This window comes from Canis lupus, chromosome 1, assembly GCF_048164855.1.
Source record: "Canis lupus baileyi chromosome 1, mCanLup2.hap1, whole genome shotgun sequence".
Taxonomy (NCBI): Eukaryota; Metazoa; Chordata; class Mammalia; order Carnivora; family Canidae; genus Canis; species Canis lupus.
Genome location: NC_132838.1, coordinates 111,642,697 through 111,667,956, shown reverse-complemented (window position 1 = coordinate 111,667,956; position 25,260 = coordinate 111,642,697). Strand labels below are relative to the sequence as shown.

At 39.6% G+C, this 25,260-nt stretch overlaps 1 protein-coding gene across 1 annotated transcript in view; it reads left to right on the top strand.

The window, feature by feature from the left end:
• Window positions 1–21,881, top strand: part of LOC140609190 (uncharacterized) — a 58,386-nt gene extending 36,505 nt beyond the window's left edge. The window contains exons 6-9 of the mRNA XM_072784473.1: window positions 5,427–5,450; window positions 7,282–7,408; window positions 7,959–8,051; window positions 17,131–21,881. Of these exons, the coding sequence (XP_072640574.1) occupies window positions 5,427–5,450; window positions 7,282–7,408; window positions 7,959–8,051; window positions 17,131–18,524 (1,638 nt within the window). The 3' untranslated portion in view covers window positions 18,525–21,881. The remainder of the gene's footprint in view (window positions 1–5,426; window positions 5,451–7,281; window positions 7,409–7,958; window positions 8,052–17,130) is intronic.
• The last annotated feature ends 3,379 nt before the right edge of the window (window positions 21,882–25,260 follow it).

The following is a 25,260-nucleotide window of genomic DNA, read 5'->3' as shown; positions in this document are numbered from 1 at the left end:
AGGCCATCACAATAGTGTACAGAGAATGGAGGTGACTCACGGATTTGGGGTGTTCAGACTAAGGTGGAAGAGGTGTAATAACGAATCAGCCAAATTACCGTATCTCTCTTGGGCCCACGAATTTTGTAATATAGTTTTAAAGTAGTGTTTTGGGTTTTGTGTGTGTGCGTGTGTGTGTTTTAATCAACAGTTCTGCTGTGTAGATTTCCAAATGTACAGCTTCTTACACCCTCACCTAGTGCCTTCTTCTGAGGCTCTGAAGTTCCTTACCGCAGTTTAAACTTTCCAACGATATATTAGCTAGGTTTGCTGTTACAGTACAGAAGAATTAATAGCAGCATAACATAACATAAAATATTTCCTGCGGCCGGATCCCAGAGGGGCTAACCCTAGCCGCAGCGTAGGAACGCACGTTAGCGCCCAAGCACCTGACAACACGAACTCCGCCCCCACGACCACGGTGGGAACTATAGAGCCGCGTCTCCCAGGAGTCGCAAGCACTTCCGGCCCAGGAGGGTGGGAATGGGGCTTTTTGGGAAGTGTAGTCCGCCAACCAGTGCCGTAGAGACTCGGACGCTTCCGCAAGGCAGCGGGGAAGGGGGGATTCTGGGTAGTCGAGCCCCCGCGCAGCCAGGGGCGGGGCGGCCCCAGGCACTTCCGCTCAGGGGGCCGGCTTGCGAGGGTTCTCCAGTCGCTCTGGTGAGTGGGTTCTGGTGTCGGGACCCTCCTGGTTCTCCTCTGGGCGCGGGGCCACTGCCCATTGATTTGGGGGAAGTTGCTGCGTGAGAGAGAGGTGGCTCGAGGGTCCAGGGACCCTCTTGGCGTTTGGGGCGGCGGAGCAGCGCTTGGCCTGCTGGAGGGTCTCCCGGGCCCTCCGCCTGCGGCGCTGCCTCCCCGGGCCGCCCACACTCCCTCGCTCTGTGCTTTCGCGCGGGGGAACTTTGGGCCACCTACTTACCTTTCTCTGTCTCCACTGTTTCCTTTTTTTTTTGGGGGGGGGGGTGTTTGTTTTTGGTAAAATGGTGATGGGATTCTTACCTTTCTATAAATACAGTGGTTCGAGAATCAAACGAGGTGGTGTAAATAACAGTCTAAGGACAGTTCCTGCCCCGTGGTGAATGGTGGTGGTCTCTTGGTATTTATCTTTAGAATTGTTAAATGCTTAGTAACCCGAAAGCCATGAATATCGGACGGGGTGAGAGCGCCAGCCCTTCTCTTTGATCCCTGTAGGAAGATTGATAGTCCCCAACCCCTTCTGAGGAGTTACTCCTGTGAAAATTAATAAAAGGAAACCTCCTTTGGAATGGAGTCAGAAGTGGCAGGGGAGAGCGCTCGTACCCTGCCTACCACTCTTGTCAGTTGCAGACTCACTTGGAGGAGACCACCTGATCCCATATTAACCATTAGTATCCCAGAGGGAAGAAGACGGGCTTTCCTCCCCCTGCCTCAGCCCAGCCAGTTGAAAGGCCACTATACTTCCAAGCTCCGGGTTAGTCCCGTAGACTTCGTTTATGACAGCATTCCCAAATTTTGTAAAATTTTCTCTGTAAAAGAGTGTCCTCTCCTTTGTTCTGTGGACTTGCCTGTGGTTTTCCCGTATCTTACTTGTCCTGGACTGCATTTCTCTGCTATTCCAGTAAAATAACTGGCAGTTCTTTATTTTTTTTAAGACTTTATTTATTCATGAGCGACAGAAAGAGAGAGAGGCGGAGACACAGCCAGAGGGAGAAGCAGACTCCCTGCAGGGCCCCCGATGTGGGGCTCCAGGATCACGCTCTGGGCCCAAGGCAGGCGCCAAACTGCTGAGCCACCCAGGGATCCCCGGGTTCTTTTCCGGCTGGAAAGAAGGAGCGGCGTGACGGAGGACAGAGTATCTCCCAATTTCTCAGGGTGGTATTTCAGAGTCTCCTTTCTTTCCTTGGCCTTTGTCTCAAAAAAGACTGCATTTCTTGTCATACCATTGTCTCTAATGAGTTATGTCTGAAAATTGCTGATATTCTTGAAATTTTTTACAATGAGGTGAAAACACCAAGGCCTATCTGCTGCCAGCTGTCAACTATCCTTGCCTTTTTATCCTTCATGCATCTTTTTTTCCCCAAAGATTTTGAGATTATGCCGTAGACGATACCTCTTTGTCCCTAAATGTTTGTATTATTAACAAAAATTCAGCTGAGTAAATTTGAAGACTTAGCTGACCTTGTTAAATGATTCATAAACTGGGCAGCATTCCATAAAACAAGTAGAAGGAAGCTTTCAAGAGTTGTACAAAATGGAAGGTTTTTGTAGGAAGGAGGGTGGGCCAAGGAAATTATTAGCAAGAGGAGAGAAACGATGGTTTCAGGCAAGGTCAGTTTCCGTATGAGGGAAGAGCAGGGGATCTTATGCAGATTACCTCATCTTGAAGGGATGGAGAGAGGGCTTCTGTGACAGATTAACTTCATTGGTGCTTATCAGAAAATTCCTGAGTGACTGGTTAAGACTGTTTCTGGGGAGGTTGAAACTGCAATTATAGAAGACATTACAGGCAACTGGATGGCTCAGTGGTTGAGTGTGTCTGCCTTTGGCCCAGGTGGTGAGGGTACTGGGGTTGAGTACTGCATCAGGCTTGCAGGGAGCCTGCTTCTCCCTCTGCCGGTGTCTCTGCCTCTCTCCATGTGTCTCATGAATAAATAAATCTTAAAAAAAAAAAATTAGACATTAAGTCCCAGTTTGGTGACTTGGCCTAAGTGACACCATTTTAGGCCTGTATTTTTCTCTTAAATGGTGTTTATTTTCTAGGAACAAGGATATTCTCTTATACAATGACAGTATCTTGATCAAAATCAGAAAATTACATTGTTGATGTGCTATCTGACCCACAGTCCATATTTAAATTTGTTCTGTATTTCATTTAAAATTCTTATAAGTGTTTTCCCCTAATTAAAGTGAATTTCATGTACTGCCTTTTGCTGGCATGTTTCCCTTGTCTCCTTTAATGCGGAATGTTCCTCATCCTTCATCATTTTGTTCATGATGTTTTTTGTTCATGATGTGTAGGCAGATTTATATCAGAAATGTCCAGCTTTTGAGGTTTACGTGATATAGTTCATGGTTTGATTCAGATTACGCGTTGTTGGCAGTGATTCCACAGAAATGGTGAGGTGGCCTTTTCAGTCACCATAAAGGGAGCTGAAGGATGCATTTTGGTTTTATATTTGTGATGTCAGTTTTGTTCACTTGGTGAAGGAGATGTGTTTGCCATTTTACCACTGGAGTTACTAGGTTTCTTTTTGTAATTAAAGTTTCCGTGACTATCATAAATAAATAAAAATTTACAAAAAAAAATTACAAAAAAAAAATAAATAAAGTTTCTGGGATCCCTGGGTGGCTGGAGTGGTTTAGCGCCTGCCTTTGGCCCAGGGTGTGATCCTGGAGTCCCGAGATTGAGTCCCACGTCGGGCTCCCAGCATGGAGCCTGCTTCTCCCTCTGCCTGTGTCTCTGCCTCTCTCTCTCTCTCTCTCTCTCTCTCTATACCATGAATAAATAAATAAAATTTTAAAAAAAATTTCCTGTGGAAAGATATGTTTTATTAGCAGGCTTTCTGCTATAAAGGTCAGCATCCCTTTTCCTCCCACTTCTTTTTTCATTCAGTCAAATATAAATTCTATATGGACTCTGAGTCCAGTTTGGTTAATTTAAATGAGATGTTACTTATCAGATGCAACTTGTTGATCTCTGTTTTACACATAAGAATTTTCCTTTAGCATGTGAACAATTCAGTGATTTTTGTAACATCAAGTGGTGCAACTATCACCATAATTCAGTTTAAAACATTTTTATTCCTATGCTAAGACCACTTGTTACCATTTATCATTAATCCCTGTTCTCAACAACCCTGGACAACCACTAACTTCTTTTCTGCCTTTATATTGTGAACACTTTATTTAAATTAAATTTAAATTAATTTAAAACCCTTTATTTAAATTATAAACCCTTTATTAAACCCTTTATTTAATTAAACCCTAAATTTAAATTTATGTAAACCCTTTATTATAAAAAAAATAAATGGGATTATATAGAATATGGTCTTCTTCTTGTGACAGGCTTCTTTCACTTGTAATATTTTAAAAGTTCATCTTTCTTGTATGTATCATCATTTTATTCCTTTTTATTACTAATATTTTATTGTGGACATACCACTGTTTGTCCATCACCTATAGGCAGACGTTTTAGTTGCTTCCAGTTTGGGGTTCTTATAAATAATAGTTTTATAAATACATAAGTACAAGTTTTTGTTTGGAGATATATTTTCATATCTCCTGGGTAGATATTGAGGAGTACAATTGCTTGGCTGACTGGTAGCTTTTGGTTTAACTTTTTGATAAACTGCCAAAAGCATTTTCCAGATTGGCTACATCATACTGTTCCCCTCCCCCCCAGCCTTGTGTGTGTGTGTGTGTGTGTGTGTGTGTGTGTGTGTGTGTTTTAAGATTTTATTTATTTATTCATGAGAGACACACAGAGAGAGAGAGGCAGAGACACAGGCAGAGGGAGAAGCAGGCTCCATGCAGGGAGCACGACATGGGACTCGATCCCGGGTCTCCAGGATCACACCCTGGGCTGAAGGCAGCACTAAACTGTTGGGTCACCCGGGCTGCCCAAGTCTTGTGTTTTTAAATAGATACTAGAAACCCGTGTTGTTGTTGATTTAGAAAACAGTTGTCTACAACAATTTAAAATTTATTGCTAAGGTAACACAATGTTAGGGAAAATAATGAGGCAAAGTTAACTGATTTTTCAGAGGTTATGAGTGACCTTCATGCAACGGAATAGTCAGTGTCAGAAGTTCAGGTATCCTACAATGTTTTTGGTGGAAATCACATGTATAAGAGCAATTTCATACTGAGTGTTATTTTTTTTAACTATAGCTACAAAAATAAGAAACCCTGAATGTATTCAAAATGTTGTCCAGTTCTGAACAGTTCTATGAGTTGGAAATACTGTCTCGGTTGTACAGAAGATAAAACTGAGGAAAAGGGATGTTACTAATTTGATGATACAGTAATTGAGAAGCTGAAGTAGGACTTGAACCCAAATATTGTTGCCCCAGAGATGATTCTTGCTTGATGCATTATGTTGTCTCATTTTCCATCATATCAGAATCTGCTATCTTGGGAGCCACAAGATAGCACAAGGCAACATACAACAATCTGTATGTGTGTTGTGTAGGAATGAAGTATCCATGCCAGGATCTGCTCCTCACGTTGTAGACAGCAGCAGCCACCCCAAGGAAAGGGCTCGTTGGCTAAGTCACAATAAGCATTCATGTAGACAAACATCACTAATCACCCTTTCATGTCCTTCTCTGCCTTTCCAGACACCACCAGACACAGGTCTGCCTTACCAGGACTCTGTATTCCGGGAATCTGTACATCTCCAGAAGTAGGAAGGAAAAATGACCACATTCAAGGTGCATATGGCTTACCTTTCTTGCTGTTAAAATTCCATTTCACTACTCATAATGTTAGTGTTGGGGCGTCTGGGTGGCTCAGTCAGTTAAGCGTCTGACTTGATTTTTGGCTCAGGTCATGATCTCAGGGTTGTGAGATTGAGCCCTGCCTTGGCTCTGCTTTGAGCAAGGAGCCTACTTTGGATTCTCTGTCTCCCTCTTCCCCTCTGCCCAGCTCACACTCTTATGTGTTTTTCTTCTTTTATTGAGATGACTCAAGAACACCAGGTTAAATGATCTCTGTGTTTGTTTTTAGCATTTGTTTTGTCATTATTCATTTTATTTCAAAAACAAATGTGGACAAATTAATAAGAAAGACCAGTTCTGCTTGTTTTACCACTGACACGTTAACTATTTTTATTTTCTCATACTCTTTTTCATGTATATTCATAGATTTATTAATATTCATGATATACATCTAATATTGACTTGTGCTTTTTTGTTTAACGTTATAGAACATTACATATGGTTACATTGTGTTCCTACTAAATTGATATGATTTTTAATTTTTAACTACCTACTGCTTCTAGACATTAAGGTGATTTAGGAGTTTGTTTTAAGCAATGCTGTAGTGATTGTTTCCTACTTGCAATCTTTTCTCCAAAAAGTCACTTCTCTGAACAAGCTGCCTATTTTTTTCCTCATTGTATTGAGGACTCAATAATGAAAAAGTGCATTTGATACATGCCACATTAGAGTTTTATAGATAGAATATTCAAATACAGCACAGTGCAATAGGCTCTGACTTCTGCTTAATGCAAATATTGTTGGAGATTTTCACACAGGAAGAGCTAGAATTTGTCTGTCTTATGTCTGAGTCATTCCCTGCATGTCACTTAACTGGTCTACTTTTATTCCTTCATATATTTTTTTCTTCATATATTTGTTTTTTCGAAGTAACCTTAGGTGTGTAAATATACATAGGCTTTATTTTTTAGAGCAGTTTAAACATGCACAGTAAAATCCAGCAGAAAGTACAAAGATTTCCCCCCCTGCCCTCATGTACCCACAGTCTCTCCCACTGTCAGCATCCACCACCAGAGTGGTACACTTGTTACAATCAATGGACCTGTGTTGGCCAGGTTTCCAGAATCCATAGATTACCTTAGGATTGACTTTGATGTTCTTTCTGTTGGTTTGGACAAATTTGTAATGTGTCTCTGTTGATACAGTGTCCTACATAGTAGTTTCACTGCCCTAAAAATCCTCTATGTTCCACCTATTTATCCTTCTCTTCCCCTAATCCCTGCCAACTATGGATCTTTTTATTGTCTCCATAGTATTACCTTTTCCAGGACGTCATATGGTTGGAATCATACAGTATATAGCATTTCAGATTGTTATATTCTATTCTCTAACTTAGCCATATGAATTTAAGGTAACTCCATGTCTTTTCATGGCTTGATAGCTTTTTTTTAATCCCTAAATTGTACTCTGGTCTGGATGTAGTATTTATCCGTTCACCACCTGGGACATCTTGGTTGCCTCTAGTTATAAATTGAGGTATAATCTTAGTTTAAAACATCCAGTCTTGCTGGATTTACCAGGCCCTTACTTCTGCTTCTGCATTGACTCCTTAGAGCTGCTATAGAAGGAGGTTTCTGATTTCATATTCCACTGGCATATGTAAAATATAAGAAACCTTCTCAGGTTCACACAGGAAACCAAGGGTCAGGAATGTTAGCCATTCTGTTGAGTAAAAGTGACAGGTAAGAAAATAGTATCTCTCAGTGCTGTCCCTCCCAGTGAAGGTTGCTTGTAAGATTGAGATTACATGTGCTTGGTATCATAGGAAGCAGTGACATTCAAGGACGTGGCCGTGGTCTTCACAGAGGAGGAGCTGGGGCTGTTGGACTCCGCCCAGAGGAAGCTCTACCGAGATGTGATGCTAGAGAACTTCGGAAACCTGGTCTCTGTGGGTGAGGTCTTGAGCCCTCTGTAACTGAATGTTAGTCTCCAGGAGTGGCTTTGTATCCTTTGTGTCCTTTGAGGCCCTTGAAATGGTTCCCTGATTTGGGGCATCTGACTTCCCTAATATATGTGGGACACACAGAGAGTGTTTTTTGTTTTTTTTAATCAACAGGCAAATTTTTGTTTTGTTGAAGAACTATAGATGGATGGTATACAGCTAGCGCTACTTGATGTATTTCTGACCCTATCATGAATTATAACACCAGTACAATGAATCCTATTGTCAACTTTTAATGAAATAAATAAATCAGATAATAGCAGTCCTTCTCACATTCTTCCAAAAAATTAAAGAATAAGTACTTCCTAACTCATACACTTCCTAACTCTCTATATGTGTAGGAGACTTGGCAAATGATATTTCTTCAGATGAGTCATGAGAAAAGAATATTTGAAAAACGTTGCTTCTGATTGCTTGATGAGTATGTAATGGGAACCTCATTTTCCAGTGAATTTTACCTAGAATCTGTTGACTTTAAGCATATGACTTTGTGTTCACAGGGCATCAGCCATTCAAACGAGATATGATTCACTTGGTAAGGGAAGAAAAGTTTTGGATGGTGAAGTTAGCAACCCAAAGAAAAGGCAATTCAGGTAAGAACCAAGTAAGTAAGGGTCTTGCAGGCAGTTCTACTGTCTGTTTGATATTTCTCCATGCTTATTTCCATATTCTAAACTGCCAAGCCTCTTTCCTGGATTATTATAACAGCCTTTGTACAGGTTGCTGTGCTTCCACCTTCCCATCCTACATCTGTTTTCTATGAGCAAAGTAATTCCTAGGCAATGTAATTGAGATTGCCATTCCTCTATTCAAAATCCACTATGGCTGGGCACCTGGGAGATTTAGTCAGTTAAGTGTCTGACTTTGGCTTGGGTCATGATCTCAGGGTCCTGCAATCGAGCCCTGCATCAGGGTCCCCACTCAGTGAGGAGCCTGGTTTTCCCTCTCTCTCTGCCCCTGCCCTAGCTTGTGTGTGTGCTCTCTCTCTCTCTCTCTCTCAAATAAATAAATAAATAAAATCTTTTTAAAAATTCATAATGGCTTCTTTTTTTCACCTTAAATTTAAAACCACTTACAGTGACTCTTAGAGTCTGCTCTGTATCCCGAATTCCTCTCCTTTGAATGCATCTGTCCTCTTTCTATCTTTCTCTATTTTTATTTTTTTAAGGTTTGTTTTGTTTTTAAGTTATCTCTACACCCGACATGGGGCTTGAACTCACAGCCCTGAGATCAAGAGTCACACGCTCTACAGATGGAGCCAGCCAGGTGCCCCTCTCACTGCCTTTTTCCACCCACGTTGTCCTCTGTGCCGTTACTCAGACCTGCCAAGGATACTGTACATCGCCTATTGCTGCCTTATCAAATTACTATGAATGTAGCAGACTAAATGATAAACTTTTATTGTATTTTTGTTGTTTAGGTATGATCTCTGACACATCTCATGGGGATAATATGTAAGGTGTCTACAAGGCTGCATTCCTGTCTGCTACCCTGTCAGGACACTTCTGATGACATTGCTCCCTCCCAGATAATCCAGAATGATCTTCCTGTTTTTCTGATCAGCTGATTAGCATCTTTCATTGCATCCACAACCCAGTTAACATAACATAGCATGCTCACAGGTTCTGGGGATTGGACATGGACATCTTTCAGGAACCATTAAGTCTGTTACAGAAACTTCTCCCTTTGGGACCTGTTACTTTTTCACTCTGCTTGGAATATTCTTTCACTGAAAATCCTACTGGTTCTTCTCTTCTTCAGTTAGGTCTCTGCTAGATTTTAATACCATGACACAGGCCTTCTGACCATTCTGCGTAAAATACAATGCTGTCTTTACTCCTCTTGCTTTCTGTTGTGTCTCATACATTTTTGTTTACCTCTTACTTCTCTCTCCCCAGTGGTTATAATCTGCAGGAGGAGAACTTAAATTGTTTTGATTATTGATGTGTCCTCCATGCCCAGACTAGTCCAGGGATGAGGCAGTATTTGCAAATATTTATTGACTTCATGAATGAATAAATGGATAGGAGAACTTAACTGTGTTAACTGTCATCAGTGATGTAGGATAGTTTATTTTTCTGAATGCTTATTACAGGCTTTTAAATTTATTTCACAGCTCAGTAAGGGTTTTTAGTTTGCAATTTGTGAAAAACTGATGCAAAATACCAATTTAACTTTATCCAAAATTTTTCCACTCTATCTTCAAAGAACCCAGAAGCCTTGTAAGAAACCAGTGCATAGGCTTCCTTTTCACCAATCACTCCATGACCCATGGAAGCAGTCAATAAGTGACCATAAACCAGTGGGTTTTTCGTATATAGCCTTTATGATGTTGAGGTATGTTCCCTTTAAACCTACTTTGTTGAGGGTTTTTACCATGAATAGATGTTGTACTTTGTCAAATGCTTTTTCCACATCTATTCAAATAGTGATGTGATATGGTTCTTATCCTTTCTTTTATTGATGTGATGTATCACATTGATTTGCAAATATTGAACTACCCTTGCAACCCAGGAATAAATCTCACTTGATTGTGATGATTTATTTAATATATTGTTGGATTCAGTTTGCTAGTATTTTGTTGAGGATTTTTCCATCTATGTTCATCAAAGGTATCAGCCTATGGTTCTCTTTTTTTGTGGTGCCTTCATCTGGTTTTGGTATCAGGGTAATGCTGGCTGTCCTCATAGAATGAAGTTGGAAGTTTTCCTTCCTTTTCTATTTTTTGGAATAGTTTGATTTGACAGAATTCATCTGTGAAGCCATCTGGTGCTGGACTTTCATTTGTTGGGGCTCTTAGATTACTGATTCAGTTTCTATGCTGACAATTGGTCTGTTCTAATGTTCTATATCATCCTATCTTAGTTTTGTTAGGTTAAATGTTTCTAGGGATTTATCCATTTCTTCTAGGTTGTCCAGTTTGTTGGCATATAGTTTTTTGTAATTCTCTCTTGTAATTATTTGTATTTCTGTGGTTGGTTATTTCTCTTCTCTCATTTGTGATTGTATTTATTTGAGTTCTTTCTCCTTTTCTCTTGATAAATCTGGCTAGAGGTTTATTAATTTTATTGATTTTTTTCCAAAGAATTAGTTCCTAGTTTCTTTAATTTGTTCTATTGTTCTTTTAGTTTCTATATCATTTACTTCTGCTCTAATATTTATTATTTTATTCCTTCTACTGGTAGATTTTGTGTGTTGTTCCTTTTCTAGCTCCTTTAGATGTAAAGTTAGGTTGTTTGAAATTTTTCCTGCTTATTGAGGTCAGCTTGTGGTGCTATAAACTTCCCTCTTAGAACCACTTTTTCAGCATCCCAAAGGTTTTGGACTGTTGTGTTCTCATTTATTTCCATGTACTTTTTATTTCTTTGTTGACCCATTCATTGTTTACTAGCATATTATTTGACTTCCATGTATTTGTGGTCTTTCTAGATTTTTTTCTTGTAACTGACTTTTAGTTTCATAGTGTGGTCAGAAAAGATGTATGGTATATGATTTTGATCTTTTTGAATTTGTTGACACTTGTTTTGTGGCCTAATATATGATCTATCTTGGAGAATGTTCCATGTACACTTGAAAAGAATGTGTATTCTGCTGTTTTAGGATGGAATGTTCTTAATATGTCTGTTAAATCCATCTGTTCCAATGAGTCATTCAAAGCCATTGTTTCCTTGTTGATTTTCTGTTTAGATAATCTGTCCATTGATGTAAGTGAGGTGTTAAAGTTCCCTACTGTTAATTTATTATTATGGATTAGTGCCTTTGTGTTTGTCATTAACTTTTATATACTAGAGTGCTCCCATGTTGGGTGCATATTTACAATTCTTGTATTTTCTTGTGGGATTATCTCCTTTATTATTATTATTAGTGTTCTTTTTTTGGTCTTTGGTTATAGTCTTTGTTTTAAAGTCTAGTTTATCTGATGTAAATATTGTTATTCTGGTTTTCCTTTCACAACCATTTGCATGATAGATATTTCTCCATCCCCTCACTTTCAATCTGCAGATACTTTTAGGTCTAAAATGAGTTTTTTATAGGCAGCATATAGAAGTCTTGTTTATCCATTTTGTCACCCTATGTCTCTTAATTGAATCATTTAGTGTGTTTACATTCACAGTAATTTGTTGATAGATATTATGTATTGCCATTTTATTACTAGTTTTGTGTTTGTTTCTGAAGATTTTCTCTGATCCTTGTCTTTCATGGTTTGCTGATTTTTTTAATCAGTATATTTGGATTTCTTCCTCTTTATTCTTTCCATATTTATCAGTGGTTTTTCATTTGTGATTATTATTAGGTTTGTATGCAGCATCTGTGTATAGCAGACTACATTAAGGTGATGGTCATTTACAATTGAACTCATTCTTTACTCCTCTCATCCCTATGTATTAGGTATATGGTATCATATTTTACATCCTTTTATTTTATGAGTTCCTTGACTGATTTTTTAATAGAAATATTCATTTTTATTGCTTTTGTGTTTCCTACTTTTATACTGTCACTTCTGGTCTTCCCAAAGAGTCCCCTTTTAATATTTATTGCAGGGCTGGTTTAGTGGTCATGAACTCCTCTGATTTTTGTTCATATGGGAAACTCTTTATCTCTTCTTATATTTTAATGGTAACCTTGCTGGATAGAGTATTATTGGTTCCAGATTTTTTTTCTTTCAAGACTTTGAATATCATGCCATTTTCTTCTGGCCTGCATGGTTTCTTCTGAAAAATCAGCTAATATCCTTATGGGGTTTCCTTTGTATGTAACTGTCTTCTTTTTGCTTGCTATCTTAAAATTGTTTTCTTTATCACTACATTTTGCCATTTTAATTACAATATGCCTTGGTATGAATCTGCTTTTGTTGATTTTGTTGGGGGTTTTCTGTATCCTGGATCTGGATGTCTGTTTCCTTCCCTAGATTAGGGAAGTTTTTAGCTATTGTTTTCTCAAATAAATTTTCTACTCCCTTTTTTCTCTGTTCTTCTTCTGGGATCCCTATAATACAAATGTTACATGTTTTATGGTTCGTTGAGTTCACTAAGTCTATTCTTGTTTTGCATAATTCTTTTTTCTCTCTTTTGTTCAGCTTGATTACTTTCTATTACTCTGTCTCCTAGGTCTTTAATTTGTTCCCCTGCTTCTTCCAGCCTGCTCTTCTTGCCATCAAGTATGTTTCTCATTTCATTTATTGAACCTTTATCTCTACTATGTTATTCCTTAACTCCGTGGTAAAGGTCTTACTGATTTCTTCTACTGTTTTCTCAGGTTCAGTGAGTATCTTTATGATCATTGCTTTAAATTCTCTATCAGGCATATTAGTTGGATTTGTTCCACTTAGGTCTCTGGCCATGGCCTTGTCCTGTTCTTTCATTTAGAAAAATTCTTTGTCTTCTCCTTTTCTGTAAGTCTCTGTGCCTGTTACTATGTGTTAGGAAACTCAGCTATATCTCCTGTTCTTGAGGGTAATGGCCTTGTGAAGAAGAGATCTTGCAGTGTCCTCTGTTTCCCAGGGCCTGGTGCATCAGGGAGTATCTCTATCTCCTATGTATGCTGCATGCGCTCTGCTGTTATGTCCTGGCCTCTTCATCCTTCAAGACAGTCATCTGCAGAGGCTCTCTTTGCCCACTGTGGGCAGTGTTTGATCCTGGCCTGAATATGGCAAGTTTTAACTAGGTGTGCTCAGGTCTGTTCATGAAAAGAAACCTGTTGCCACTGCCGCCAGCACTGACGCCCTGCAAAACTCCTGAGTGGGAGACATGGTGTGGGCAGGGGTTTGGCCAATCTTCTAGGGGAGGAGGCCTGTCATGCTGGCACTATGGCAAGTATGATTGGGAAGGACAGTTCCAGTGGAGTGTGAGGGAGCGTGGCATGGAGCATGGCAGGTTAGGTAGCAAGTATTAGCATTGTACTGGTTCCTTTTTTCTTTTTTTTTTTAATTCTTTTTATTTATTTATTTATTTTTATGATAGTCACACACACAGAGAGATAGGTAGAGGGAGAAGCAGGCTCCATGCACCGGGAGCCTGACGTGGGATTCGATCCCGGGTCTCCAGGATCGCGCCCTGGGCCAAAGGCAGGCGCCAAAACGCTGCACCACCCAGGGATCCCATTGTACTGGTTCCTGCAGGAGGCCCTGTGCTTGTGCTTAGGGCCTGGGGAGGGAAATGTCACCTGCCAGTTCCTTTGTTTCTGGAGGATCTCTCTGGGACATGCTCCAAGATGAACAAATAACCTCCCCACTGTGTGTCCCAGGTACTCTTCAGATTGCTGTTCCATGCTGTATGTCCATGGGCTGTTTGCCCTGCCTTCTCTCCAAGAGCAGCCCCAGTGGCTCAGACTGTCCCCAGGGCAAGCCTGCTGACCTTTAAAACTCAAGGCTTCAAACACTGCTGTCTGCAAGAACTCATAAAATTTGGCCTCTCTTGCTTTTTGCTATGCGAATATATTTTCACTGTGCACTCTCCTGTGTGCTAGTCTGTGTCACTCCCTTCTTCATAACCATGGCTCCCTCTTCTCCACAGCAGCCACAATCTATTTCTCTCCCAAACCATGTTTCCATGTTTCCTAACTTCTTTGATGTAGCCTCTTCTCTACTTTTAGTTGTAGAGTTTGTTCTGCCAGTCTTTGGGTTGATTCTGGGGTAATGAGGATGATTTTGTAGTTACCTAGTTGTATTTGTGGGGTAGGGGCAGCCTAGTATCCTCTTACTCCATTACCATCTTCCTCTCTTCCTCAAAAAATACTTTTTTTTAAAGGTTATTTATTTATATATTTATTTATTTAGAGTGTGAGTGGGGGAGGGGTAGCAGGGGAAGGAGAGAGAGAATCCTAAGTAGGCTCCATGACCAGTGTGGAGTCTGACATGGGGCTTGATCTCACCACCCTACAATCATGACCTGAGCTGAAATAGAGTTAGACACTTAACCAGCTGAGCCACCCAGGCACCCCAAAGGTTTAGTTTTTTAATATAATCTCTACTCCTAATGTGGGGCTCAAACTTACAATCCCAAGATCAGTAGTCACATATTTTACTGACTAAGCTAGCCAGGTGCCCCCAAAAATCTTTAAAATGAGCATTCTGATGTCTGTTCCTGAACAGATCCCCCACAAATGCGGGGGGGGGGGGGGACCCTCAATTCCCTGATTTCTCAGATAGCAATCAGCTTGAAAGTTGTTTATCCCTTCCACAATTTGCCCTCCTCTAGCCCATTTGCTTCTTACAAAACCTTTGTCCACATCATTATAGCCAGGCTTCCCCTTCATGTACCAGAAGTGGATATGATGAAAATAACACCACTCACACAGCTGAATATTGTCTATTCCTGATCATTTTTGTTCAAAAATATGGTATATATTTCTGCACCTTTATTTTTTTTACAAATGTAGCCATTAAATAAGCTTTAAAGAATAATGATTTCACATGATTTCCATATATTTATTATGAAATCTATTGTTTCATTTTCAATTGATGAACATTATGAACATTATTATAACCTGGAAAGTATCAGGAAATGGCCCACTCAAAATTGTCACATCCTCAGACTTTTTTTTTTCTCCTTCATCCAAAGAAAACTATTTTTTTTAATATATATATATTTTTTAAAGATTTTATTTATTTATTCATGATAGTCACAGAGAGAGAGAGAGGCAGAGACACAGGCAGAGGGAGAAGCGGGGTCCATGCAGGGAGCCCGATGTGGGATTCGATCCCAGGTCTCCAGGATCGCACCCTGGGCCAAAGGCAGGCGCCAAACCGCTGCGCCACCCAGGGATCCCCAAAGAAAACTATTTTAAAGGGACAATTTATTAAATATAACCAAGAGGTGCACACTCACCTATGGATATTTTTCAAAGTTTTTATACTTAGGACTTACTTTTCCATTTGAACCATTTTTTGAATGAGAGACTTGCTGAGTTCCTGAACTAAGTTCAAACTTTTTAGAACACAAGCCCTACTAGGAAATGCATCTTTCAGTATACCCAAAAGAAATATTTTTTTTTTCAAAAGAAACATTTTATGTGTACACAGATTTATACAAATGACTTTATAAGACAATTCATGCAATCACCCCATTCCTGAATAATGATGTTCAGATAGTTCCTGTCCCTTTTTCCTAAATACTTATTGCATGGTTTAAAGTTTATTTTACAGATGACTAAAAGGCTGCAGTTTTCAACTGGAAAAACTAATGTGATAACCCAATTTATTTACATCCAAAGATTTTCCATACTTTGTTTTGAATTAGACAGTCCAGAAGCCTCAGAAGAAACCAGATGCATAAACCTTCATGTAGTCTTTTCACCCCTAGTGGTTTGCCACCTTTGATTCTTTTATCAGTAATACTACCCTTGTGGATATTCCTGTAAGATACAGACTTCTGATTTGACAGCAAAACTTCAGTTTCCTTTCCCTTTTTAATTTTAGATATATTAAGTTACCATGTGTATGAACAGTTAAGAGGAACTACACACATTGTGTAGAATGCAGGAATACTTAAAATATATAGCTATAGTCAGTTCTGGCTGTTTGACAGAAAGATTGCAAAGAGTGTAAGCAACTACAAAGTTTAGAAGGACAGTTTACACAGACCTCCTGCACTTGACTTCAACTATAGGTTTGGGAGATTCCCAAAATTGCCTTCAGATTGAATCATTTTCTAAAAGGGACCGCATTCACTGAATGCGGTTATACTCAGAGTTAGTGTTTGTTACAGAGAAGGATACACCTTATAATCAAGCAAGAGAAAAAGCACAAGAGAGGGAGTTTAGGGAAGTACCAGATGCAGAGTTTGCATTGTCTTCTCTCCATGGAGTCAGAGATATGTTATTGTGTTACTTTCCCTGAAGATGTAGTTATACACAGGATATTGCCAATTAGGGAAACTCACCTGATCTGGTGTCCAGAGTAATTATTGGAGCTCTGTCATATGACCAGTGTAGACTGAATGGGTTCATGTGGTCATGCTTGGTCCACACCAGTAGGTGATTGAAAGCATCACCCCAAATAATTCTTGGTCTTTCTGGTATGGTCATATCATCCCTAAATCATATTATTAAACTTTCTAATGTGACCCAAGACGTTATAGCACTCCTTTCAGGCTTGACATTGCAAGGGCTTAGAACTGCCTCTCAGATATTGAGGACAAAGGCTGTCATTGTGTATATAATTTATTCGCTGCATAACTTATTGTTTAAGAGTTTACTGGGAGCATCTGTATGGCTCAGTCAGTTGTGTCCAATTCAATCTCAGCTCAGGTCTTGATCTCAGGGTTGTGAGTTTAAGCTGGGTGTTGGGCTCCATGTTGGATGTAGAGTTTTTTTTGGTTTTTTTTTTTTTTTTTTTTAAGTAAGAGTTTACACTGATTTTTGAAATTCAGTAGAAACAGCAAAATTAACATGTATCATCATTTTGGTATTCAGTCTTTGACTTCTAACTTGTATGTCACATATGAGACTAGTGGGATTCTAAATTTGTTTCATTAGTGCTTACTGGATAGGGACCTACTAGACTACCTCTTGGTTTATGTAGACATTTAAACTAGAGACCATGATAAACACTAGAAAGATGTAGGGAATATTCCCTTGATTCATTAAAGTCCCATGCTCTTCCCTAACTGTTAAATCTTGAAGACATTGAACAAAGCCTTCATTTGTCCACATCACTGCATTCTGTCATTTTAGGAGACAAAGTCCAACATGAAATGGAGACTAGTCCTAAAGCAGAACCACATGAAGAACTTTCTTGCTGGCAAATCTGGCAACACATTGCAAATGACTTAACCCGATGTCAAAACTCCATGATAAAGAGTTCTCAGTTGTACAAACAATGTGATTTACCCAGCCAGGTGGGAGCAGAACTGTCTATAATCCGCACAGGCCAGAAAACTTACCAGGGAAATGGGTGTAAAGAATTCTTCAGTGATACCTCCAACTGTGATCTTCAGCAGTTAAACTCTGGAAAAAAGTCTCATACATGTCGTGAGTGTGGGAAATGCTTCTTTTATAGTTCAGCACTTCGTATTCATCAGAGAGTTCACCTGGGAGAGAAACGGTATAGGTGTGATGAGTGTGGTAAAGAATTCAGTCAGAACTCACATCTGCAAACTCATCAGAAAGTCCACACTATAGGGAAGGCATTCAAATGTGAAGAATGTGGGAAAGGCTTCAGCCGTAGATCAGAACTTAGTAATCATTGCAGGTTACACTCGGGAGAGAAACTTTATAAGTGTAAGGGCTGTGGGAAGGCCTTCATTAATGCTTGCCATCTTCAGGACCATCAGAGAGTCCACACCGGGGAAAAGCCATTTAAGTGTGATATCTGTGGTAAGAGCTTTCGTCGTAGGTCAGCACTTAATAGTCATTGTGTGGTCCACACAGGAGAAAAACCATACAAATGTGAGGAGTGTGGGAAGTCCTATACTTGGCGTTCACGTCTTCGTATCCATAAGAAAGTCCACATGGGACAGAAACCACACAAATGTGAAGAATGTGGAAAGAGCTTCTTTTCTAGGACACATCTTTATTACCATCGGAGGTTCCACACAGAGGAGAAACCCTATAATTGTAAGGAATGTGGGAAGAGCTTCCGATGGATCTCACCTCTTTTGACACATCAGCGAGTTCACAGTGGAGAAAAACCATTCAAATGTGAAGAGTGTGGGAAAGGATTTGGTCAGAAATCATGCCTGCAAGCTCATCAGAAAGTCCACACCAAAGAAAAACCATACAAATGTGAGGAGTGTGGTAAGGGCTACAAGACAAGCTTGGATCTTGATGTGCACCAGAGTGTTCATATGGGAGAGAACCCATATACATGTAGGGCATGTGGTAAGCACTTCACTAGGACCTCAAATCTTAAGGTTCATCAGAGAGTCCACACTGGAGAGAAACCATACAAATGTAATGTATGCAGTAAGGTCTTCAGTCAGTCTGGACATCTAAAATCTCATCAGAGAGTTCACACAGGAGAGAAACCTTATAAGTGTAAGATATGTGGTAAGCAGTTCAGTTCAAGTTCATATGTTAAAATTCATCACAGAACCCATGTTGGTGATAAATTTCATCCAGTCTCATAGAAAAAAACTTTGTATCGGTAAAGTGAATATATCAGCCATAGCTGAACACATCCCAGTGATCCCAGGATCACACAAGTGGTGCAATAAGGGCTTTAGTTAGAACCTTCACAGTTACAGTTATCACTCAAGAAATAAGCTGTTGAAATAAGAATTTCTTTAGGCACTTATCAAACTCTAATGGTGGATATTAAAATTGATGTCCCCTGGAATATAAACTCCGTAAGGGCAAGGAGTTTGCTGCTGTATCTATATAATCAACATTGAGTAGCACTCAGTATATGTACTTAGTGTTTATTTGTAAAATGAATCAAAGGGAAGAGAGAGAATTAGGGAAGATGGCAGAGTTGGAGGACCCTAAGCTTGCCCCCTCTTATGGATACAACTAGACAACACTTATATCAGCATAAGTAACCCAGAAACCGACCTGAAGACCAACTCATCAACTAAAGGTAGAGATGAGGCAATATTAAAAGAGGTAGGAAAGGCAAAGATGCGGTTTGAGAGTAAAACAGACTGGCAGTCAGTGGTGGGGGACAAAGCCAGTGGTGCAGAGAAGGCAAAAACCAGACTATCACACTGGGGAGCCCACACAGGGAAGACAAATCCCCATGACATCTGGCTTTGAAAGTGATGGGCCAAATTCCAAGAATTCTTAAAACCAGTGGGACTTAACTGGATTTTCAGTTTCTGTGGGCTGGGCTCTGGGAGAGCACAATAACCAACCAGTGGAAATAGAGGCAGGAATCAGCAGTTTGAAAAATGCTAGGGGCAGATGAGAGGGAGAGTGACTTACTCATCTCAGAGCATGGCCTGGAGAGGCAGGGATTATGAGGACACCCCTCCAGGAACAAAGGAGTAGTAGGCACCATTTCTCTCCCCAGCCCCCCAGCATAAACATGGCCACTTGCTGGAACCATTGCAGCACCAACACACCTTACCTAACCTGCTTACACCAAGCCCTACCCGTCTAATCCAGTGGATCCCTTTCCCAGTCACACTTGCTTCAGTGCTGGCACTGTGAGCCCCTTTCCCCAGGAGACCAGATAAAATCCCACCAACACCTCATCTCCTGACCTGCATGTTTTATGAGAGATCATTTCCAGAGGTGGCAGTGACAGCAGGTCTCATTTCACAAGCAGACCAGCATATATTTGGTTGTGATCCACCCAGCTGAGGACCAAACCCTGTCCACAACAAGCAAAGAGCCTCTCCAGATGACTAGACTGAAGGAAAAAGGCCGGGACACAACATCAGGCACAGGCAACACACATAGGAGACACTCTGAAACAACAGGTCCCAGAGAACAGGAGATAACGCACTGCATGGCACTACAGAACCCTTTCATGAGGCTGTTACCTTCAAGAGGAAGAGACCTAGCTGACTTTAATAATAAATAGAGAAAATGAGGAGAGGGACATATCTCCCAAATGAAAGAACAGGACCAAACCACAGCAAGAGACCTAAGCAAAAATAGATGTAAGTAATATACCAGATAGAGAATTTAATGATCATAAAGATACTCACTGGACTTGAGAAGAGTGAAGGACCTCAGTGAGACCCTTACCACTGAGGTTATGAAGAACCAATCAGAGATGAAGAACACAATAAATTAAAAATACATCGATGGAGGGGATCCCTGGGTGGCTCAGTGGTTTAGCGCCTGCCTTCGGCCCAGGGAGTGATCTAGGAGTCCCAGGATCAAGTCCCACGTCAGGCTCCCTGCACAGAGCCTGCTTCTCCTTCTGCCTGTGTCTCTGCCTCTCTCTCTCTCTCTCTCTCTGTCATGAATAAATAAATAAAATCTTTTTAAAATAAATACATTGATGGAATAAATAGGCTAGATGACACAGAGGAATGTATTAATGACCTGGAAGACAGTAATGGAAAGTAATTAGCTGAGCAAATGAGAGGTGAATTTTTATTTTTAAAGATTTTTATTTATTCATGAGAGAGAGAGAGGCAGAGACACAGGCAAAGGGAGAAGCAGGTTCCATGCAGGGAGCCTGATGTGGGACTCCATCCCAGGTCTCCAGGATCAGGCCCTGGGCTGAAGGCGGCGCTAAAGCGCTGAGCCACCCGGGCTGCCCAAGAGGGGAAAATTATGTAAATTGAAGATAGGGAACTCTGACTCCATCAAGCATAATAACATTTGCATTAAAGAGATCCCAGAAGAGAGAAAAAGGGCAAAAAAAAAATTATTTTAAAGAAATAATAGCTGAAAACTACCTTTTTTGTGGGAGAAGGAAACCGATCCAGAAGGCACAAGAGCACTCCAAAATTCAGCCCAAGGACATCTACACCAATATACATAGTTCTTAAGATGGAGGAAAGTAGTGACAAAATATTTTAAATGAATCAAAAAGAAAATGTATGATATTTAAAAATTGTATCTGGAAAAGGAAACTAGAAAAAAATTCAGAGAAACAGTTGAAATGCAGAAATATATATCACTGCATTCCACAGCATTATTTTGGTAGTATCTTACTGCAGCTGGCTCCTGGCATTCCCTCAGCCATCGATCTGAGGTTGGGTTATTTTTGGGATCTTGATTTCATGTTCCATTGGTTTATATAGTAGAAATTCGATTCTATTTTGTGATTTTTCTCACATGGCAGACTGAAACAATTTTAATTTTGCAATAACTGGCTACTGCACACAGCTTAATTGAATTTTCTCAATGTTAAGGCAAGGGTTCAAAGTAACATTAAAAGAGATTTAGTAATGATAAAAATTTTCTTAGTTTTGAGTTCATCATTGATTTTTAAATTTCTGCATTTCCATGTAATCTTTGATATGATTGTTTTCTAATTTGTAGCATTTTTTAAAAATCAAACTTCTCTGGTAGAAGCTATGCCAATTTTTTTAATATATATATATATATATATATATTTTTTTTTTTTGCTATGTGAAATTTGAAGGACAGCTTCCCATATTCTTCCCTCATCCTCATGAAATAAATAGAAAAATCTGGGATTTGGTGGTTTCATCAAATATATTAAATACTACTGCAGAAATGGCAGTTATATGTTTTTCTTCTTGATGACAATATACATCTTTTGAAAAGCAGTATATAACAGAATGTGAAATGTGTAACTCTGATCTGGAAAAAAACACTAGGAATATATGATGATGAAGTTCAAACAATGAAAAGATGAGTACGCATCAATAAAGTTACAATTTTTAAAATGGAAATGATGAGTGTTCACCGATAAGGATTTCTTTAAATTTCATATGTTCCCATAGTATCATGGGACTGTTTAAATAATGTCAGGGACATGTAATATCAGGAGAACATAATACAGGCTTTGTGAAATCAGACCATAGCCTTCCTAGTATAATAAAATTCATAAATCTCTGTGTATATGTGTGTGTGTTCTATGTATATCCATACATAAAATAGAATTGGATATTCCTAGTAATATTCTCTGGCAAGGAGTATTTGGTGGCATTTAAACTGTCACCAAATACTGGAATAAGTCATTGCCAAGCTAATTATTTGTAATAAATCTCATCAGATTAAGCCAAAAGTCCTTAACTTCTAAAACTGAAAAGACCACAAGTAGGGCTTACACCTAACCTGCATAGCTGGGGTTCTCTCTCTTTTTTTTTTTTCTGGGGTTCTCTTAAAGTGGTTACAGGTAGCAACAACACCTGAGACTGGCTGGCTTGTGTTCATGTTCATGTCTCAGAGTGCACGAGGTCTAAAATCCCAACCACACTCAGTAGTAAATTCTTAGATAGTATCTAGTTCCAGATCTTTAGTGAGGCCATTCAGTTTCAGTTCCCTCTTGTGACCATGGAATTCACTTGTTTTATGTGGTCCCTAGGGATTTCCCTATCTTAGCTTTGAACTTACCTACATTTGATAGAAATTGTTCGAGGTCATCTTTTCTCTGTTTCAAAAGAGGCTTCCCAGGTTATTAACATCTAACTAAATTGGCGGGATATCCATTTGAAGATCTGAGTCTAGTACCACAATATTTCCTTTTTATTTGACAACACTATGACTGATTGTAAAGTTAGCAGTCTCAGAACCTCTGCCTTAACTCATCTGGAGATTGACATTTTGTTACATTTGCCATGTCTTAATACAAATATTTAATTCTTGAAAGGATTATTTATACTTTCATATTCTTTTGCTGATGAGAATAATACCTGGACATTGAAAAGAAGTACATCAGTAGAGGAAAGTCAAAAGAAAGTGGGAGGTAGTAGGTAAATTCACCACTATTAATATTTTGATGAGCGTGCAAAGTAAGAGTTGTATAGAATTTTATAAGGAACCTAAAACATACTATTTTCTAATTAGAGTTTTTTGCTAGATGGAAACAATTCTTGAAGGTCACTTCAATAAATTGACCTACAACCTCATTTCTAGTGTCTACATAGTATTCTGGTGTACCAAGTATCATTTTTTCCTTAACCAGTTTCCTGCTGATGAAGATCTGTGTGATGGTCAATTTTATGTGGCAACTCATCTAGACTATGGTCCCCAGTTATTCTGTCACAGACCTAGGTGTTAGGAAGGTATTTTGTAGAATATGTGATTAAAGTCCAGAATCAATTGACTTTGAGTAGGGTATAATATCCTAGATCCATTTGGGTTAGCCTGATATAACAAAAGTCCTTAGAGGCAGAGCTGAAACTTCACTGAGAGAAAGCATTTTCCTGCCTGTTGATGGCATCTTCAGCTTGTGACAAAGAGGTCCATTTTGGTCTTCCTGATGTCCTCTTAGGGGTTTTGACTTTGCCAAGCCAGCCCCACAATCTAGTAGGCCAGTTTCCTGGAATAAATATCATTATTTCCTAATAATTTTTTCTTTGGTTGAGTCTTTATGAAAAAAAGGATTTTTGTTCCAAAAATAGTTCTAAAGGAACAGAATATTAAGAATAAATTTTCTGAACTGTGTTTTCTAGAATTGGTTCTTGCATCTTACTAGATTTAAAGGCACTAATGACTCCATTCCCCCATGGAAAATAGGGCATTGGTAATCAATGGTGTGACATGGCAAACATATATGAAATATACATTTGATACTCCTAAAGAATTATTGAAGACAAGGTTTTGGATTACCAGGAGTTGTTACCTTAGAATATCTTGGACAAACTAAGGAGCATAAGGGGGTTATTCCTAACTACAGTGTGGAGGGAAGATGAGTACATGGCCTCAAATTCCAGCTCAAGCATTAAGGACCCAAAAGCTTCAAGTCATCATGCACTGGCTTGACCTTTCCTTGTTGATTTTGGTGTTCATAGTGAATAGATAGATGGGAAATCTACTCAATTATTTGATCTACATAAAAGTGGCAGAGCTTAAGGTCAAGTAAACAGAAGTCTAACTTGACTCATCAAAACAGAGTCACAGCTCTTAAATCAATTCTAGGACATGGCCAGTTTAGAAACCCAGAATCCTTTGCCTGAAGGAGAGTGGAGGCCAGGTCTTCTTGAGGATGGGATCTTCTGTACTGCAAAATGTGGGCTGTTAATCTTTTCCCCATGGTTCCCCTAAGGGACCTATGTCTATGTACCAGTGTGAGTGTCCACTGAGAGAGGAAATAAACTTTATTTTTTTCAGTGACTGAATCCTTGATGTCAATTGGCACATTGATGATATTATGTTGATTAGATCAGGTGAACAAGCAGTAGGAACTACCTTAGATATAGCAACTTACCTGTCAGATGGTGGGAATAAATCCTAGAAATATTCAGGGACCTTGCATCTCCAGTAAAATTTCCAGGCATTCAGTGGTGTTGGTATGTTGAACTATCCCTTCTAGGTGAAGAACATGTTGCATCTGAGCCTTCCCATGAAAATGAGTTACATTATCTAGTGGGTCTCTTTGGATTTTAGAGGTAATATATTCCCTTTTTAAAATATTTTTTTATTTATTCATGAGAGACACAGAGAGAGGCAGAAGCATAGGCAGAGGGAGAGGCAGGCTCCCTGCAAGAAGCCCAATGTGGGACTCAATCCCAGATCCTGGAATCATGCCCTGAGCCAAAGGCAGATGCTTAACCATTGAGTCACCCAGCTGTCTCAAGGTAATATATTTCTAATTGGGGTGTGTCACTCTGCCTTTTATGAGCAACCTGAAAACTTTTTTTTTTTTTCTGAAAACTTTTTGACTGGGCCCAGAACAAGAGAAGTTTCTGTAATAGGTCTTGGTTGCCATGTAAGCTGCTCTGACACTTTCCATTTTCCTTATCATCCTGAAGCATTTGGCTTCATGGTATGGTGAAATGCCATTCAAAGCCTCAGTTACACCGCCAATTAGGTGCCAATAACTTGTGGGGCTTCATACTGTCCTCCCAGCTGCTGTATATTGTCCACATCAGTGTCCACGGGCACTTGGATGGTGCAGTCAAGCAACTGGGTCTTTGTTTCGGCTCAGGTCATGATCTCAGGGTTGTGGGTTTGAGCCCCACATCAGGCTCTGTGCTTGGTGCAGAGTCTGCTCAGAATTCTCTCTCTCTCTCCCTCTGCCCCTCCAGTTTATGCTCTCTCTCTTTCTAAAATAAGTAAATAAATCTTTAAAAAATAAATCAGTGTCCAGTATATGATACTGTTTTATCCATAGGTGGAAGATAGAGGTGCGGGAATAAAGGGGTTCAAATGGGAGTGGCTCTACTCACTATTATCCCTAGTATCCCTCACTATTATCCGTAGTATCCCTCACTATTATCCCAGCAAATTTGTACACTTTGTCCATAAGCCTTTAGACTCTGTTGGTGTGGA